The sequence below is a fragment of the Chrysemys picta genome, chromosome 9 (genome assembly GCF_011386835.1).
Source record: "Chrysemys picta bellii isolate R12L10 chromosome 9, ASM1138683v2, whole genome shotgun sequence".
NCBI classification, from domain to species: Eukaryota; Metazoa; Chordata; order Testudines; family Emydidae; genus Chrysemys; species Chrysemys picta.
Genome location: NC_088799.1, coordinates 12,909,090 through 12,928,989, shown reverse-complemented (window position 1 = coordinate 12,928,989; position 19,900 = coordinate 12,909,090). Strand labels below are relative to the sequence as shown.

The following is a 19,900-nucleotide window of genomic DNA, read 5'->3' as shown; positions in this document are numbered from 1 at the left end:
GGGAGAGAGGAGGAAGATAAGTCACCTCTCAGGCTGCTGCTAGGAGGGGGACTCAGCTGAGAAAAACCAAGACTTTTAAAGTCTTGAGAAGACTTATCAATTTCCCAGGACAGTTACCTCAAAAAAAGGAATGATCCTGGGAAAATCTGAATCCTAATTGGGAATACAACCCAGGTCTCTTAAATCCCAACCACAGACCCAGTCGCATGTACCACAGCTATTGTAAATTTCTTCTCTGCCTTTATTTACTCTAAAGTGTATCGCCATGTATCTAGTAAAACCAGCTTCTGGGCATGTACTGATTTTCTCCAGTACATGCAGATCAGAAGGTCATTTTCTTAATGCACAGCCGAATACAATGTAATGGCTAACCCAGAACAAAATGATCATGTACAGGAGAGGATAGGAAGTCCAGTATAGTAATACACTGACATGTAAAGGAGGAGCTGGTACTCAATTCAAACTTCAAGTACCTGTTTCTAATTCGCTGTAGCAGATAGAATTGGAGTGAATCCAGTGTTGAAGAGCAGTGTTCACAAAAGGATAAATATAGCAGTTTACCTGCCTTTTTAAGTTATTTTGTTTGTAACTTGGCACATAAACAGTTCTGAGATGTCTGTTTGGCATTCTACACTTGGTGTAGCTAAAAATGTCCAAAGGTATTACAAATACAGGCTCAACACTTGCACCCGCTGAGATTTGCATAGCATGTAGCTAGTCTTCGGGCACAGTTCTGACAAAAAGGAATAACTCCTAAGATGTGGGATAGCTCTGTGCTAAAACAGGAATACCACGCAGACCGTATCCTGATGTGTATTTTGGCACATCTATCTGTATTTGAAAGGCTCTTAAGCAAAGTGAACAGTCATGGCATAAGAGGGAACTTTCTCTAATGGATTGGTAACTGGTTAAAACAGGGATCAGCAACCTTTGGCATGTGGCCCACCAGGGTGTTTACCCTAGTGGGCTGGGCCGGTTTGTTTACCTGCCGCATCTGCAGGGTTGGCCAATGGGGGCTGCGGAAAGTTGCGCGGGCCTGGTGGGCCACGGGCCAAAGGTTGCCAATCCCTGGGTTAAAAGATAGGAAACAAAGGGTAGGAATACATGGTCAGTTTTCAGAATAGAGAGAGGTAAATAGTGGTGTCTCCCAGGGGTCTGTACTGGGACCAGTCCTATTCAGCATATTCATAAATGATCTGGAGAAAGGGGTAAACAGTGAGGTGGCAAAATTTGCAGATGATACAAAACTACTCAAGATAGTTAAGTCCCACACAGACTGCGAAGAGCTACAAAAGAATCTCTCAGAACTGGGAGACTGGGCAACAAAATGGCTGATGAAATTCAATGTTGATAAATGCAAAGTAATGAACATTGGAAAACATAATCCCAACTATACATTTAAAATGATGAGTTCTAAATTAGCTGTTACCACTCAATTAAAAGACCTTGGCGTCATTGTGGATAGTTCTCTGAAAACATCCACTCAATGTGCAGCGGCAGTCAAAAAAGTGACCAGAATGTTGGGAATCATTAAGGAAGGGATAGATAATAAGACAGAAAATATCATATTGCCTCTATATAAATCCATGGTATGCCCACTTCTTGAATACTGCATGCAGATGTGAACGCCCCATCTCAAAAAAAGATATATTGGAATTGGAAAAGGTTCAGGAAAGGGCAACAAAAATGATTAGGGGTATGGAATGGCTGCTGTATGAAGAAAGATTAATAAGACTGGGACTTTTCAGCTTGGAAATGAGACGACTAAGGGGGGTTATGATAGCAGTCTATAAAATCATGACAGGTGTGGAGAAAGTGAATAAGGAAGTGTTATTTACTCCTTCTCATAACACAAGAACTAGGGGCCACCAAATGAAAGGAATGGGTGACAGGGGATGGATCACTTGACGATTACCTGTTCTGTTCGCATTGGTCACTGTCGGAGGACAGAATACTGGACTAGATGGACCTTTGGTCTGACCCAGTATGGCCGTTCTTATGTGTATATTTCACTGTGGGCAGGGTTTTCATATCACAGTGTCTGCTAAATATGATCACTGCGTTTCACCATAGTTTGCATGTGGAGGTGGGGGCTGTCTATTGTGGCCCCTCATTTTTCTGTCCTGTCCAGGTCAGGTTTCCAAGCTGTTTCTCTACCAGACATTGCATATACCAATGCATGCCCCAGTCCTGCAACTAACTTTGTACAAGAAACCCCGGCACCTTACTGAGCTTAGTATTATGTCATGAATACAAAACCGTTTTCTGAAAGTGCAAGTAAACAATAGCTCAGATAGCATACATGTGAGTGAAAAACAAATGCTTCTATTCCTCCTACCATATATGTGACTTCCATGATCACCATTTCCTAAATATGACTGATGCGATTACATATTTAATATATGTCAGAATAACTCACGTTTAATTCATAACCTATGACAAAACATACAGAAATTTTGTAAGATTGATATTAGGAATTTGTAAATATCTTTGCTTTGTAGACAAAACAGAAATCAAGTAACAAGAAAAACATTTTTTGGGATAGTAAAAAGAAAAATAAATCGAAATGTATAAAACATCTCACATTTAGAATACAAATTTCCAAAAATAGTTGATTTGCTCAAATAAAACAAGAATAATCAGTAAAGTCTTAGCCGATGTCCATTATAGTCAATTGAGGGCCTCCCCCCGCCTACATTGCAATAGGCTTTGGGTCAGGCCCTAAATAAATACTGGATTACTGACAATTGTGTAATATTCTAATTTGTTGACGTAAAATCAGCACCGTTCTCAAGATTAACAGAGCTATTTTCCCTCTCCTTAATTTGTAGGGCTAAAATGTTTTTCCTTTCATCAGGGACAAAACTGAGTGGTAGGACATTGTGTGTGGTCCACAAACCTGGAATTTGCTAACCCCACTGGTTTGTTAGATTCCAAATTTGTTGCTGCATCTCAAGGTTTTGTGTTGGGAGTTGGGTGGTGGGTTGGCTTGGGATCTGAGATATTCAGATGAGGTAATCATTTTGGTGGTTGATTATATATTTTGTTAGTCAGGATTACCTACTCTTGGCTATGGCAAGTTTGTATTTTTTTCTAGATTGTACGTGCTGGGGAAGGACTTAGAGGTGTTAGGAGGGTCACTGCATTTGTAGAAACAGTCAACAAGTTGCAGTTACTGCGGCAGCATTTTGTGGCAAGTGGCCTGCATATTAGGTAAGGTAAAGGCATATTACATGCTATTTTGGGGGTTGTGGTCTACCACAAGGGCTGTGATTGCCTCAGTGGCCGTAATAAGAGTGTGACATGCTGTTCACTTCACTACAGTCACCCTGCCCCTCTTTTTAAAAGCAACTTCCATTTGCTTGGATTTCCTCAGATATTGTGGAAGTTAAAGTGCAGAATATTTCCAATTTAGAATAGTAGAAAGTACACTTGGAGAAAGTGGTGAAGAATTAAATGAGGAATATTACCAATATTACATCTGTCACAGGTGAAAAACTACATATATAGATGAGTGTAATCCATTCATTGTTTATAGCCTTGCAGTCCTCCAAGTAATGTCACAAATCCACATGATGTCCCTGAGTGCTGATTTTTATAGTGCATTTAGATCCGTGAGCTGGATGAAACTTGGGTAAAACTGCAAGCAGGTATAGCTCCCTGATGAGCAGATGTGCTAAGATGTCGATGACTGGATGGTGGGAAAATACATCCGAATATACAGCTATCCTAAAAAAGTGTCATGTGATACTGAATCCCCTCTTGAGAGAGGCTTTCTCAAACTTCAGGGCCTGGCCCCATTGGAGAGGGCTAGTGGTGGGTGGCCTGAAATTCTCCCACTGAAAATAAGAAAATGTGATTGGCCACTGCATGGGGATTTTCTTTTATGCTTTTCCCACCGTAAACTGAATTCTCTCTCAGCCATACAGCAGGGCTGCAGGAAGTGAGAAGGGTTTCTCCAGCAGTGCCTCCTTTATGATCCCTGTGACACTGTCACTGAGGGCAGAGAGCGTCTCTTTTCTTCCACTCTGTGCTCTCCCTGCTTATGTCTAGCCAGCCCGGTGCTGCTGGGGAGCAGGGAGGAGGAGCTGCTTTAGGGCTTTCCTGCCGGGGAATTGAGAGAGACAGAATGGAGGAACCAGGTGCAAAGGAGTAAGTGGGGTCAAGGGAGGAGACAGGCCAAAGTGGGAAGAGTCTTCACATGCAACTACAGGCTTAAGGGGTAGGTGGACAGATTAGGAGAATCGACTCCAGGAGGGATAGAGGGGCGTGGATGTGTGTGCATGGGAAGCCAGAAGGAAGAGAGCAGAGCCAGGGAAAGAAACCTTAAATTTAGAAAACAGTTTTTATTATTGACTATAACATTCCCAGGTATCCTCAATTCAGAAACCGAACTACATTTGTCAGGCCAAAATAATCATCATTATTATTTTCTATACTTTGAATTTGAAGTTGAGGCAAATATGGCTGGGACAAAAGAGCCTTTTCCCATAACTTGTGCCTATTGGGTTTGTTTTCACGGTATTTTGTGCTTTCAGCTATGTGATTGTGCATGGATACTTTGTAAGCATAACTTAGATACTTAGTGTCTGATGCTGCAAATATTACAGGTCTAGTCTCTAAACTGGTGCTTCCCATTATTTAAGTCCAGGGGGTACATATGCCAAGAAGAACTGTGCCTAGTAATAGGTGTTTGCTAGATGAGGCATTCAGTTCATCCCTGGGAATTTCTTAGTTACTCATCCATCGAGCTTTGTAAGGAGATTTCTTCCTTTGCTTAGGATCTCGTGTCTGCCTGTCAATGGATCACCTGCAGCAGTTCTTATTATGTTTTAGCTGGACGGCGAAACAGCATGAAAAACATGATTATGTACAGCAAAGGTCAAATATATTTTGAATATTCAAAAAAATGTTGATGGAAGCAGCAGTTCAAAGAAATAATCGTATGCTACTCCCTTTCAGTCCTTTTGTAACATACCCAGTAGCACTCTGCTATTATCAGAATCTTTTATACTAGCATTTCTCTTGAAAATAATTGGATTTGTACTATAAAGGTTACAGATTATTTAAGGAAACAATTTCTCAACAGATACCCAAAGCTTTAGTGAAATAGAAATATAATTCAGTGGTTTTTTTTCCATACTAAATCACAGAACATAAACAGCTCACAATCAGTTGGTATACTAACTATAATATTGTTCTTCAGACTGGATAATTGCATGTATGTTACATCAGTTATTGTGCATTATGATTGTTGTGTGAGGAGCTGTCATTAATAATTATAACTGGTAATGTGTGGTGGTGGAATCAATTATTATTTTTCTTTTTTTAGTATATCAGTTTGTGAAAGGAATGTTGTCTGTACCTTTCCCTAATGTAGCCTTCTATTTAATAATTTAGTAGTCAGTCTGAACCATGTTTTGAAGGGGGGAGAAACACGTCTTTATTTTGCATGTGTATTCTCTGGGGATAGAATATCCAAAAATAAGACTATAAATAAGAAATCAGTGGCCTTTTCTGTCTTGTTGCATTACGTGGGCTTGATGTATGTTTCTGCAGCATTATTACTCACTCGGCTCAAATCAATGCTCTGAGCTTTCCTCTCAGTGATTGATTTCTTCAGGTTAACTTGCCATGTACGTGATTTAAGAAACACTCCAATTACTTCATTAACAAACATACAAAAGTGTCCACAGCAATATGTAAAACTGTTACTATGAGATTTGCAAATTGCTTCAGTCGGTCATAACTTTTTTTTCTTGGTATTGCCTAATCTAATGGATAGCACAATAGGGTGTTCATCTTTTGTAGCTGAGAAGCAAAACAAAATTGCTTTCAAGAAACATATGTAAGAGGAGGAATTTAGCATAATCAAAACTGATGCTGTTAGGGATGAAGGTGAAAGGGGGAGCAGCTTCCTGGGATGCTTCTGTTCCATAGCACGTCTGATATATCACAAAAGAAGCATTTTCCAGTGCTTTTCAAGGCTCAAACGTTTCTGTATCAGACTATGCATTGAACAGAACCTGCACCAGTCTCATAGCATTCATAGCCCAAAGATGTGTGGAGGCTGAGAGAAATGTATGTAATCATGAATCAAAATTTAGTGAAGGTTTGTATTGATCAAATTAAGAGCCGATAATGATTTTAAGTGTAAATATTTTGGACAGTAAACCAATACTTAGGACTTACATATATATCTTTGAAATCATAGAATATCAGTGTTGGATGGGACCTCAGGAGTCCAACCCCTCCAGACAGATTTTTACCCAGTTCCCTAAATGGCCCCCTCAAGGATTGAATTTACAACCCTGGGTTTAGCAGGCCAATGCTCAAACCACTCAGCTATCCCTCCTCCCCACAGTTCATTCTCATTTAGTAGGATAGTTGTTCTAGAGACATGTTGTTCCCTAACAACTTATACATGTTGATGTGTGATTAGGGTAAAGGGCAATTGAATCCATTTCACATGTGGTATTAGCACAAGGAAGGATTTGCAGGCTTTGGCCATTTGGGATCAGAGTTTAGGGGTGAACTTTCAAGTGCTCAGCACCCGTAATGGAAGCCTGATTTCTGTAGATTTCTGCTGCATCTGGGAATTTCCTCTTTTGTTATACTTCTCTTCCATAGCACCTCCATGATATTTCACAAAAAGCAGCATTTCTCAATGCTTTTTACTCAAAACTTTTCCTATCTGAATATATGCATTCAATTTTTTTTTCAATGGCCTCCAAGCATTGGTATGCTATGGACAGAAGTGTCCTAATTTTGAGTCAAAATATCAATGCAGCAGCTAGAACTCCATATCCTTTAACACTGACATTCTCTCCCTCCCCCTTTACAGTTCAGCCTCTGTTCTCCAGTTTCCCTGCTGAAGTCCTGGGATATCATCTATTTTCCCATTGTTCTTCCTCAATATATGGTAGTTGTCTTTTTCGGTGCCTTTTGCAGTATTATTTCTTTAGGTGTAAATCTTAATAGCTTCACAATAGGTCTCTGCTTGGATGTGAGTTTCAGGCTGATGTACAATGTGCTCCTTCTATCTCTGTGCTGAAATCAGTCAGTGGGCAGGTCAAATACAATATTTCTTTTAGTGCTTTTTTTAGAGATGTTGCTGGGGTTCCATTTATCTTCTCTTTCCATAAAGACTTTTTTTTTTTTGGGTATGTTGCTTCATCTTCGTCTGTTCTTGGGGGTGAGTGTGGCAGAAAATGATGTTTTCTTTTCAATTCCTCCAATATTTTTTCTCAGTTAGCACTGTTGTCTTTCCCAACCTCTTTGTATTGCAAAGTTGGAATGCTACTTTCAGCCTCTAGCCTTCTGGTAGATTTTTGGAAGGTACATTTTATTATATCAGTGCCTTCTGATGCCTTTTAAAGTATTGTACAATATGATTCCATTCAATCCACATTTTTCTCATCATTGCCCCCGTTACCTGTAGTCTTCCCTCCATCTTGGAACATAGCCCTGCAGCTTTCTTTGCAATGCCAAGTGATGAAGGAGATGAGTAAATGTTCCCCCCCGGCCCCAGGTTTTTGTCAGTGTATTTTTATAGTGCTCCTGAATGGTGATGGGCTTGAAGTCCCTGGAGACTGAAATCCTATTTAATCACAGGGTAGGTACAGCACAGCAGCAAAGCAAGTTTCCACACACTTCCCTGGTATTGTCTTGAGCCTGAGAGACTACCTCCTGTAGATGAGAGGCGTTCTCCTCCAAAGCCCGTTCAGTCCTTGGCCTCACCTCTGAGATTGCCAACAAAAGTGCCATTTGTAGTAATGAAATTTGTGACATGGGTTACTGTCCACCTGGAGCTGGACTGAGACCTCCATATCACAGGGTCGGGGTGTTTGATCTGTAAGTTATTGGGGTTTTTCAGCAGATGTGGGGTCAGAACACCTTCTTTAAGCTGTTATTCATGTCAAGCCATCGCATACTCCCTAGACGCTGTGAGTTCTTTTTATTCATGTGATTCAGTGCAAAGAGCTTGCTCCAAAGACTGCTAAAGTCTGTGGAAAAAATTTCCTTTGACCTCATTGGGTTTTGGATCCCGCCCTTAGTGTCGTAGCAGTTCACCTGTCTGCTGTAAAAAATTTAAAAAAAGAAACATTTTAAATTTGCTTCCTACTTTTAGAAAAACAAGAAGATATTTAAAAAAAACAACAACTCTCCCATAGTATCCTATGCCATATGAAAGCACTGAGCAGACGTGGTCATAAATTATAATCTCACTATACATTTTTGTACTAGAATTATTTTGTTAATAGCAGGTCTTGTGTGTGTGTTTTCAGTTTGTCCTTAAGGAGCTGTGTGTTTTATTCAGCTTCCCTGGCAGACCAATATAATGAAGTTATATGGTATTCCAAATGAAATGCTGAGTATTAAACGTGTTAGAAATTATTTAATCTCTCTTGATTTCTTTCAGCTAACGGGAGAGGTGACTTTGCAAATTGCCAGTGAACCGGTTCTGCCCTTTAATGCCCTGGACATCGCATTAGAAGTTCAGAACAGCCTTAAAGGTAATTTTATTCAAGCAAGACTAATCTCAGCTAACATAAAAAAAGGTTCAACTACATTTCGATCCTGAGATTCTCTGTTTCAGTGTAAACAAAACCTGCTTATTTTATTACTCAAACAGTGTCTTTCTATGATGTTGACTGAAACATAATTTTAGTTTAACATAGGATAAATTGTTTACATTTCTTCTGATCTTACTAAAACAGTTTAATCAGTAATTAGCATTAAAATCTCATAATTACTGTCAAAGATAAACAACCTCCATGACTGAGCTGCAAGAGTTTGTTTCCATTTAATGCTACATTCAGTACAAGCAGGAAGGGAACTCTGAACTTCACAGCCATTTAGGCTCTGTAACTTTTACCATTTGACAAGTGGCCAGCTTGGTTGTTTATTTATTACTCTAGTTCACATTGGCAGCAGATCACTCCAACTTGCCTCTGTTTTCACAGGATAATGTTCTGTTGAATAATTTGTTTGAGTTGATTTATCAGTTAGATCCTGAAAGCGCTGTGTTTGAAACTGAATGACCTTGGTCTCTGTGTTTGGATCACAGGCTGAGGGAAGGGAAAAGACAATTCCTGTATGGGGAAAGTAGAGCTTTCCCTTATCACTTGCTGCATCATGGCCCACACATACAGGGGAATTATCACCCATAGAGAGGCAGACATGTCTCCAGTTGAGGTGGGGAGAGGAGAGGATATGTTCCCGGTACTAGTGAATACATCCCAACAGAGGGCTGCAAAGGCAAAAGTGTGGTGGGATGGTTTCCTGGAGCATTCACAAAGGATTGAACTGGGGTGCATGGTCCTGGAAAGGGACATGTGTTAGAGGCAAACAGTTGTGACGCAGCACCTTCTGTTACAAAGGGCAAGCTCTGCACCCCAACCATGCACTGTCCTGCATACTAGTGGGGCCACTGTTTCAATCCATCTAACTGCAGGTCTGTCCCACAACCATTAACCCCCCCCAAGACATGGAGAATGAGAATTCTTTGCAGCGCATCAACTACAGGAGTTTGTGAGCCCTCCTTGGTTTGGCAGTGCCAAGGTTTAATTGGTCATAAGTTTGCATTACATTCTTGGTTAAATTTTTGTTAGACAAGAAGAAATGTGTTACATGGGTTATTTATGAACTCAATAACTTTATTTTGGAACAGCTCAGCTGAAAATTTTCACTAAGGAATGGCTCATGACATGACATACCCCCTTAGTATTAATTCCTAATAACATTTCAGACATTTCCCACAACTACTCCTTCACTTCAAAGTACAAGCACAATGTATGCCTGTCCCTCTCACTCCTCGGATAGTTTTTGGAGGCACCCTCTCTGGCTGCCATAATTTTCAGAAAGTCTTGACACAGACCTGCCGACAGCAATTCCGGGCCCCAGGGCAGAATAGTCCATGGGCCTCCTAGAAAGGTCCACCTGACATTTGGGTGGTGCTGCGCCTGCGCTGGCTTGTGCCCGGTGAGCTGCCAGCTGTGCTCTTCCGGTATGCCCAGGGCTTCCACATGCCCGCCCGGCTGCCTTCACCGCTGCCGGTACCACCCTGCGCATGGCTAGGAGCCCTGCGGCCCACCCGGGCAATTTAAAAGGGCCCGGGGTTCCCGGCCACTGCCACCGTGTCCCCTCTCATTTTTCCCACCCATGTGCAGAATGTATTTTATGATGTGCATCAATATGGAGGTGATGTGTGACAGACACAGCACCTCCATATTGGTACACATCACAAAATTCATGTGGTGGGGGTGGGGCTGAGGGGTTTGGCGTGTGGGAGGGGGTTCAGAGCTGGGGAAGAAGGTTGGGGTGCAGGGGTGTGAAGGCTCCGGTTGGGGGTGCGGGCTCTGAGGTGGGGCCGGAGATGAGGGGTTTGGGTGCAGGAGGGTGCTCTGGGGCTACGGCGGGGAGAGAGGACTCCTCCCAGCTCTCTCTCCCCACAGCAGCACCTAGGTTGGGGGAGAGAGGCCCCTCTCCCTGCCGTGGCAGCTCCAGGGATGGGGCTGCAGAATAGGCACCCCTCCTTCCGGCCCCACCAGGTCTGGGCTGGAGCTGGCCATGCCTGGTCCGGGCTGGGTCGCTCTGGCCACACCTGGGTCCGGGTGCCCCAGCCTCAGCAGGTCCGGGCCGCAGCAGAGTTGGGGCTAGGGGAGGGGTGCCCTGGCTGCGGCAGGTCCGGGCTGCCACAGCAGGTTGGGGGCTGGGCCCTGAGTGCCTGCGTGGCACTAAATAGGCTTCTCTGCGGCCACACAGCTTACAGGGAACTTTTCCCCGGGCCCTTTTAAATCCTACAGGCCCCTAGGCAATTGCCACCTTTGCCCACCCTCGTCAGTGGGCCTGTCTTTACACCTTTACACCTCCAGCTCCCCTTCCCTGTCACCTCCCTTGGTGCTCATAAATGTGCAAAATATGGCAAGCACTTGCCACACGAGGCATGGTCGTAATACTGAGAAACATCCGTCCTTGCCAGGAGTCACCACCACCTTCCCTTAAGCCTTCCAAAGACACAATCTGCTGACATTCTGCAATTAGTAAGGGTATTGTAGCAGAATGACAATTCTGGTATAGTTAAGGTTAAAACCAGCTTTCTGTTTAAAGAGGGACTGTTCTAATTGCTGTAAAATCCACAGTTAATCATATTGCCTTAAAACGTGATGTGCATCATGGGGGTACAGGGTTGTTAGTGATCCAAATTTGGGGCCATTTCACCAAGTGGTTCCCAAGATATAGCTATCTGGAAAACTACCTCTATATTGCATGACCTGGGTGATTGAGGGTAGGTTATGGTCATTGAATCCAAGCATGAATCCGCCCCGTGAGTTGAAATTCAACCCAGGGCAGAAATCTGAAGTAAAAAAAGCAGGCATAGTTCCAATGCTTCTGTGAAAGGGGCATTTTTGTTTGGGGGAAATGTAATCTGAGTACAGCAGCATATTCAGAAAGTGCTGAAACTATTTTTGAAAGGAAAATAACCCATGGGAATGCTCACTGGGAGGGGAGAGGGGAGTAGGGCTAGGAGTACAGGGGAGGGAGGTAAATGCAGATGGGTGGTAAGGGAGGGAAGAGGGGTCAGGAAAAGAGGTAGGGATTAGAGGCAGTGAAAGGAGAGAGGACGGGAGGGATTGGAGAATGTGAGGGGTCGCAGAGGAAATTGGGGAGTTAGGAGTGCATAAGTCAGCCCTGAATTCTCCCTTATGTCTGTGCTGGGATCTGACATTGTCCTACCTCTCTGCAGTCCCTCTCCCTGCCTACTGTGTGTTGTGGGATGTGGGAAACCCTGCTCCTCTTGGAGAGTCTGAGCTCCTGTCCCTGTCCTTTCATGCAAGCTGGGATCTGGGATGGGGGGAAAGAAGGTAACAAAAAGTTAAACATCTGAAATCCAGACGATGAATAGTTAAGATGCCTATCACCTGTGTGTGAGGGGATGGCGGAGAGAGCTGGCCAGTGTTTTTGGGAGGAGATGGACTGAGTAGACCTGAGCCATGGCTGGAGAAGCCTGGGGCAAACAGCAGCAAATGGAGGTGAGTAGTGGGAGTGAGAGGCCCAGCTCAGTGTGGAGCTTGGGCTATATAACCAAGGTAGCATGTGGCGCTCCAGTAAACTGCTGCCTGTGGTATGTGTAGGCAGGAGCATGGGGCAGGAGACATCAAGGAACAACTTCTTACGTGTTGATGGTGTCTGTAGTACCAGATAACGGCTTAATGGGATGAGAATGGAATGGGGAACTGGAAGTGGTGGGGGGCTACATGTTGCAGGGTGGAGAAGGAGAGACAGACACAGGTCTTCTTTCACACTTTGTTACTACAGCAGGCATGTAATAAAATTGTTAAGGTTTTGGGACATAGAGCAGGGACGAGATTTCTCTCACCAGCCCTGTTAGCAACCACACATTGTAAACATTTCAAGCATGACCATTATCCCCATTCCATTGTAACAAAATGTACAGGAAGGAGGAGGGGCACTGAGGAATCACATAGCAACCATGTGATCTAGTGGAAAGACCACTGGACTGGGACTACTAGTTCTGCCACTGGCCTGCTGGGTGACATTGGGCAAATCACTTCACCTCTGTGCCTCAAGTTTCCATCTGTGAAATGGGGATAATGTAAAGTTCTTTGAGGTTTACTGATGACTATATAAAAGCATTTAAAAGATTTATATTTAGAAGATTTATAGAGATGCTTTTAGAAGATTTTCTAAATGTGCAAAATCTTCTAAACACGAAGATAGTAATGTACCCAAACTGGTCCTGCAGACTCTCGCCATTCACAGAACAAATCAGTTGTTTCTCACAAACATCCATGTCGAGAGGTCTTTTCTAATTGGTTGATTTGCTTGTGACCAGTGATGCTCTTCCAAGTGGTCGTGAGGAAATATATTACTGTCAGAGGGCAGAAATGTAATTTTTAAATACTTAAGCCTTCATCAGTACCTTTTTTATAAGAGCAATTGGTTACAAGAGAAACATTATTGCACTCAATCCATCTGTCTAGAATAAATGTCTATCCATTGTAGCCTGTCTTTGAATAAAATCCACATACAGCATGTGTAATGAAAGTCAGCTGTATAATTCAGTGATCAACAGAATGCAGGCTCCCAAGTCCCTTTCTGGTACCTGCATTTTTATTTATTTAACAACTTTAAATAACTAGCTAGATGATTCATTATGATTCATACTGGATTGTGCAGCACAAAGAATAGAAAATGTAGAATAATAAAGTGCCCTTGTTTTCCCTTAAGTGAAATAACACTTGTAATTTTTTTTCCTTTTCTCTAGAGTGGTGTCACAAGATGTTTAAAATGATATTAGTTAACACATCCTTTTCTTCTGAATCATCTGCCCGTCCAGTTTCAGCCTCTGTGTTTATACATAACATAAATCACACTTTGTCCCATCAGTGAAGTCCACATGATTTCTCATGCCCTTATAATTCCCTATGAGTTCAATATCTATAAATACTCAAAAAGAAGAACAGGAGGACTTGTGGCACCTTAGAGACTAACAAATTTATTAGAGCATAAGCTTTCGTGGACTACAGCCCACTTCTTCGGATGCATATAGAATGGAACATATATGGAGGAGATATATATACACACACAGACAGAGTATGTGTGTGTATATATATCTCCTCAATATATGTTCCATTCTATATGCATCCGAAGAAGTGGGCTGTAGTCCACGAAAGCTTATGCTCTAATAAATTTGTTAGTCTCTAAGGTGCCACAAGTCCTCCTGTTCTTCTTTTTGCGGATACAGACTAACACGGCTGCTACTCTGAAACTTATAAATACTCAGGGTTTTATGAGAGACTATTAAAGAAATTATTTGTTTCATATAATGAGTTCAGTTTTAGTGTGTGATGCACAAGGTATACAATAGCTCATCATTTTATATGAAATGTAGTGGGTTTGAGGGCAAAATACATATCACATTGTTTTAAAACAAAAAATTCCAATGTAAGCATTCATTTGTTTTTATGTTAAAAAGGGCGGTCTACATGGCCTCATTTCCAGATATAGAATGATGAACTATTCCCCTAAGCTCACACTCACTGTTGGAGTGGCTTGATTGATATGCACAATCATTTGTATTATATTAAGAATGACAATTCTAAATATTGCATGCTGCTTGGTATATAAACACTGCTGATGAAACTAAATAGATGTTCCTAATGCAGTGAATTTTAACCTTTCTATGATGGCAAGGATCATGCATGCATTGTCCTTCTATTATGCATAGAATATGTAAGGATATCCTTAGTTAGACATGATGCTTGCATTGGATTGTTCGATAACTTTCATTACTCGTATAGGATCCTTGCACTTTTGCTGATATGGGTGGGGGATTTCGCTTATGTTTTTACTGTTCCTCCTGGGTGCTCTAAAAGGAGACATGAAGATGGAGAGGCCATGGCTACCAGGGCTGGCCAAGGATGGAGAGCTGAACATGGTGTAACATCTGCGTTACCCTGCTTGGAGCTCAAGAAGGGATTTTTGCCAGAATTCCCTCTAAGGTGCCTCTAACTGACATAACCTAGGCCTTATCGTATGCACTCTCTGCAGAGACCTAAATATTTCAAAATTAAAAGGAACAAATTCAACCATAAATTTGCCTTGTCTTTCATTTTGTTGATCTCAGTAGATATTTTAAAACTGTCAGGTGGATTTTGCAGGGTACAGTTTTATACTTACACACTATAACTGGGCCCTAATGAGATTGTTGGGCTGATTCAAGCATATGTTTATCCACACCAAAAATGGAGTTAGTTTATTGATATCCAAAAAAACCCCAAACTTGATGTTCAGATCCAAGGGGGAAAAATAAGATATTTTATTGGATGTGTGAAAAGAGAGGAATAACACAGTGATTCTGTTAAGCTGTTTCAACAAGCCACTAAAAGCCAAATGCAGCATATTGTCTCACGTCTTTTGCATTCAAAACAGCAGGAGATAGCGTCATGTAAATCTAGGTCAAAGCATAAATTTCTTCCCTTTTTCATTATCACACCAATAAGTTCTAGTTGGCTGCTGATTGCTTATTAACGGAAAGAGAAGAGTTCTGAGCAAAGTAAAAGATTTTACAAAGGAAAATAGTAGCATAAAGATTAAATTTCTGTTAGTTTATACATTTTGTGATTAGATTATTGCTTCTCTTCCATTAAACTTCACAGTTTTATGAAAAGACTGCACTGTCATTTGATTCTTTAGGATGGTTAATACAGTCTAACATACTTTGAGACATATGAAGTGTGCCTCTATGGCAAACCGTTTAGAATCAGCCAAAATCTAGCACCTAACCTAAAACCTGTGCTGTTGGGACCCAACACGAATAGAAGATAAGCTTGGATAGCTAAGAGCATTAATTTTTTATGTCATATTTTTCAAAAAAAATTCTGCTTTTTATGATTAAATTTTATACCTTCAAATAATATTTGATTGAGTTGTCAACCAGTGTAACTAAACTTCACAGTTCTAATCCATAACTATGTCAATACAGTGGTACAGGATCACTGCTTATCATCCATCCTCATTAAGAAATAGCAAACAGGTTAAAAAAAGTTAGAAACAGCCCAACCTCTCCTTCCTCTATGCCCCAAAGAAATCTTATCCCAAAACCGAATCTGACTCTAACCCACCCTCTCTCACCTTTTCCCGTCAAAGTGACTTCTGCCTGTGCTGAAATTCATATTGATACTTCAGCAAATGTGGCAACCTCTGCTACACCACCTGCTGTCTTCTTCACCATGATGATGCATTTTGGATCACTCCAGAGTGCACCATATTTGAATGCAGCGGCAAGAAGAGTGTGTGGGAGATCTGTAAGTTCCCCTCCCCCTTTGTAAAATATAATCAATAGCAAGTACTCTGTTCAGGGCAAAGAGACAGTGGGAAATTCAGGGGGATCCTTCAGCCTCATAATGTTATTTCTCTCATGGTTTCACACCCTTCCCACCGAAGTCCACCCATCCATGTATGCAAAGAGGTTTTGGTGGCAGTTCTGATATCTGTTTATATTTATTAACCAAGCAACTTTGGTACCTTTAACTTGTCATCTTGGAATTGTGTATTCTTCTCTTGCTGTTAATTATACATACTCATGAGCTAAAATCTTAGATCCAAAAATATTTGAAGATTGTACTTTCAGCTACCGATGGGTAAACTTCTAAAGTACTGGAAGTTCTGTTTTGGATCAAATTTAGCATTTAAAATTTTTGAGGTTTATTTGAATTGCTGGTTTCATTTCCCATCATTAATAGGCCAGGTAGATCTTGCGCTTACCAGAACATTGTTGATTCTGTGAACCTTACTGGGATCTGTGCATGCACTGAGAGGAGAGCATACCCTTCACCAGCACTGCAGGTGGGAGTACACTGCACAAGCCAGAAGACTCTCCAATTCATGCATCTCATTTTTTTTTCCTTCTCTGTAAATCAGGAACAATCTCAACTGAATCTGTGCTGTTCATTTGTATAAGCTCTCATTTGTTCAGTTTCTCCGTCGGTGGCAAATATCAGGCCAGGTTAACTCTCACTGTGTTGTTAATAATTTTGAAAACACTGAGCTCATTGGAGTATAACACTTCAATGTCCATTAAAGTGTTAAACTGTAAGTAAATGCAGACTCTGCTAACTGGTACAGTTTTAACTTAGAGGAATTATTTCAAACTCCTTCTACAAATGTAATTAACCTTTAAGAAGTTGTAGCCCAATCTATAGATTATTAAATATATTTATATTTATCGATTACTTTAGAATTCTCAGTTACCACTTTGAGGGTTGACAGGTTCTTGTCCCAAGATCAGGCCCAGTATTATTAAAATTAGTATATATTTGGCAACCCCGATGTGAACAGCTGTAACACTCACATTATAGGAAACCTTCTATATTTGGAATAATTTATTAATACATTTAGTGAAGTCACAAACAGTCTAGCTCTGTAGACAGAGATAATACAGAAGGTACATCTGAACATCCACACTCACTCCCCTGCAGAACAATCCAAAATGTTAGCCATTATCTTCCTCTTCATCACCACCAGTGGCCATCATTCCGGCATGTCTCAAGGGCCACATCTCTCTTTCTCCCCTACTACACACAGGCTGAGACACAGCTTTCATAATATGTGATGCTGACACCACCATGTCTAGTGCCAATAGGGGTTTCTCTCCTCTTCCTTATTTGTATTTCCTCACCCTACTAATGTTGGCATGTCCTTCTATAGGTTAGTATATTAATGATCTCAGCTTATTATCAAATACGGCAATTCATTACCATGGCACTCTTGTGGTCAGATGTTCTTTCCAAAAGCTGGTGTTAGCTCATGTGTCCATCGTTGGCTGGTGTCACTAGGGACAAAACTCCCCCTCACTGTTACTTAAGAAGAGAGAGATTATTCTGTTCCCCAAACTTAGGGGTTAATGTTGTGCTGTTTATCTGTGCCAAAGTTTATAGCCTCAAGCATTATGATAACTGCTGAAGCTAATGTCTTACAAGATACAGGCCTATAGGTTCCTTGCATGACTGCTGAATATAATAAAGGCAAGATAACCTTATGGACTACAAAGTTTAAGTACCCTTAGTATTCTAAGATGACAGATGGAATTCAAATAAATTCTTGCTCTGGTGTGTATGCTTTTATGCTTGTTATGAGGGAGGAAAGGGTGAAAGGGCAGGAGCTGGTGCTTATATACTATAGGGATAGGTTTTCAGATGCAGTAGACTAACACGTACAGAATCTGTGGCATGAGAAGCAGTATCTAACAGCACTGGATCAGTATTGTCTCAGAAAGAAGAGTTCCAGCTACTGATATTTAACCATCACTTCTTGCAGAACTAAGTTTTCTTTGGGGGGTTCCCATGCAAATACTGGCCAGGTCTGACTCTTCTTAGCTTGTAAGATTTTAAGAGATCACTGCACAAGTTGGTACTACTGCAAAAATTATTGTACATCTGAAATTGATTATAGGCTCCCTTGATCCATGGTTTTAACTCCACCAGAGATGCCTTTGTTCCAGCCTAAGACAACGTGGCCATTTAAAAAAAGTATAGGTTATTTTATTGACAGCATTAAATTATTGCCTTTTGAATCATTTACAGAGCTGTATCTTTCTGTTATCATTACTAGGTGACCAACTAGACACCCGTCAGTTGCTGGCAATGGCTTCAAGACTGAGGGACAGTGCAGAATTGTTCCAGTCAGATGAGATGCGTCCAGCTAATGACCCCAAGGAGAGAGCTCCTATCCGAGTGAGAATGCTTAATGATGTTCTCCAAGGTCTGGAGAAAAACTTCTTAGTTCAACAAGCTCCTCCAGGGTTTTACAGGTAGGATGTTCAGTATGTTCTCCATTCGTTTATTCCAACTAAAATAATCATCTCACATTGCTTAGCTTTCAAAACTGTCATGCCTCTTTTAAAAGTCTCAGTGAGAATCCAAGATAAAAGGTAAATTAAAAAAAATCATCCTTACAGCAAAAAATTTAAATTCATACCAGTGCAGGAGGTGATTAGAGTGCATCTTTGTAACATTTCTGTCATGACATCACTGCTAACAAGATGTTCTGTGCTATAGGAACTCAAGCAGCATGACAGATACTTATGTTAGATGGTACAGCAAGCTTTCAAAAGAAAAAATATTTTGAAATCTAATGGTATTTGACATGCTTCTCAATGTTTTATTAAAAACTTTACAAAAATTTTTTAAACAACACTGAGTTACAGAAGATCCAGCATAGTGTTATATAAAATCTGCACATAGGTGCTAATCTATCTTTCCCTGTCTATGTACTTTCAATGGGATAAAGAGAGTACCTTGGTCTGAATGGTAAGGCTTTAGTCAGCCATCTTCCGTAACTTCCCCCTCTTAGAAACTAGAGTTTTAGAGCTTTGGGGGCAATTAGTTCATCTCCCCCTTACCTAAATTGTTCCCTATTGAATATTCAAGTGCTTTGTCCAGACTAGTTTTAAATGGCTCAAGCAGTCCACCTTTCATCTTCTGGAGAAGGAAGAATGAGCCTTCCTCACTTCAGCTTCTAGAGTTGACTTGGTAGTTGGAGAAATTTGTACTCCTTTTTAGTTTAAAAAAATATGTTTGGTTAAAGGCAACCATTTGACTATTCCAAACAAACTGTTTTAAAATAGTTCTAAGCAACTTTCCAGACCCAAATGTTTAGGATTTAAGTCTTGCTCAGTAGTGATCATGTTGTTTTATGGTTTTCTCAATCCCCCAGGGAGGATTTGGAGGAGAGTCGAAAGTTTGGTACTTAAGAAGGAGGGAGATTATTCCAAGCATTGAGGATGGTATTAAACAGGTGTAACCATATAATAAAAGTAAATTGTGGAGGAGCCTAGAATGGAAATGAATCAGTCCTATAGCTATAATGAAGGGGATATTAACAGAAGAGTAAAATTTGCGGTGGGACCAATCAATGTCATTCTCACAGTAATTGAGCTTGTGGCATGAAAGAAGATGTTCACCAAAGAAAGACTGATAGACCATATTTTGTAGGCATTTGATTTTTTTCTACCTAAGTGAAGTACTTTGTACTTGTCTCTTTGAATTTCATTTTGTTGATTTCAGACCGATTCTCCAATTTGTCAAGGTTGTTTTGAATTCTAATCCTGTCCTCTAAAGTGCTTGCAACTCTCCCAGCTTCATGTCATCTGCAGATTTGATAAGCATAATCTCTACTCCATTATCCAGGTCATTGATGGAAATGTTGAATAGTACTGGACCCAGGACAGACCCCCCATTTGATACACCTTCACAGTTTGACAGGAAACCATTGATAACTACTCTTAGCGTACGATTGTCAACCAGCTGTGCACCCACCTTTTAGTAATTTCATCTAGAGTACCTAGGGTTATGAGAATGTCATGTGGGACTGT

The 19,900-nt window shown here is 41.0% G+C and overlaps 1 protein-coding gene across 13 annotated transcripts in view; it reads left to right on the top strand.

Moving 5' to 3' along the window:
- Positions 1–19,900, top strand: part of NAALADL2 (N-acetylated alpha-linked acidic dipeptidase like 2) — a 953,294-nt gene that overhangs the window by 893,041 nt on the left and 40,353 nt on the right. For all 13 annotated transcript variants that reach the window (XM_065557737.1, XM_065557735.1, XM_065557733.1 and 10 more), the window contains 2 exons: positions 8,423–8,516; positions 18,139–18,337. In XM_065557737.1, coding sequence (XP_065413809.1) covers positions 8,423–8,516; positions 18,139–18,337 — 293 coding nt within the window. The remainder of the gene's footprint in view (positions 1–8,422; positions 8,517–18,138; positions 18,338–19,900) is intronic.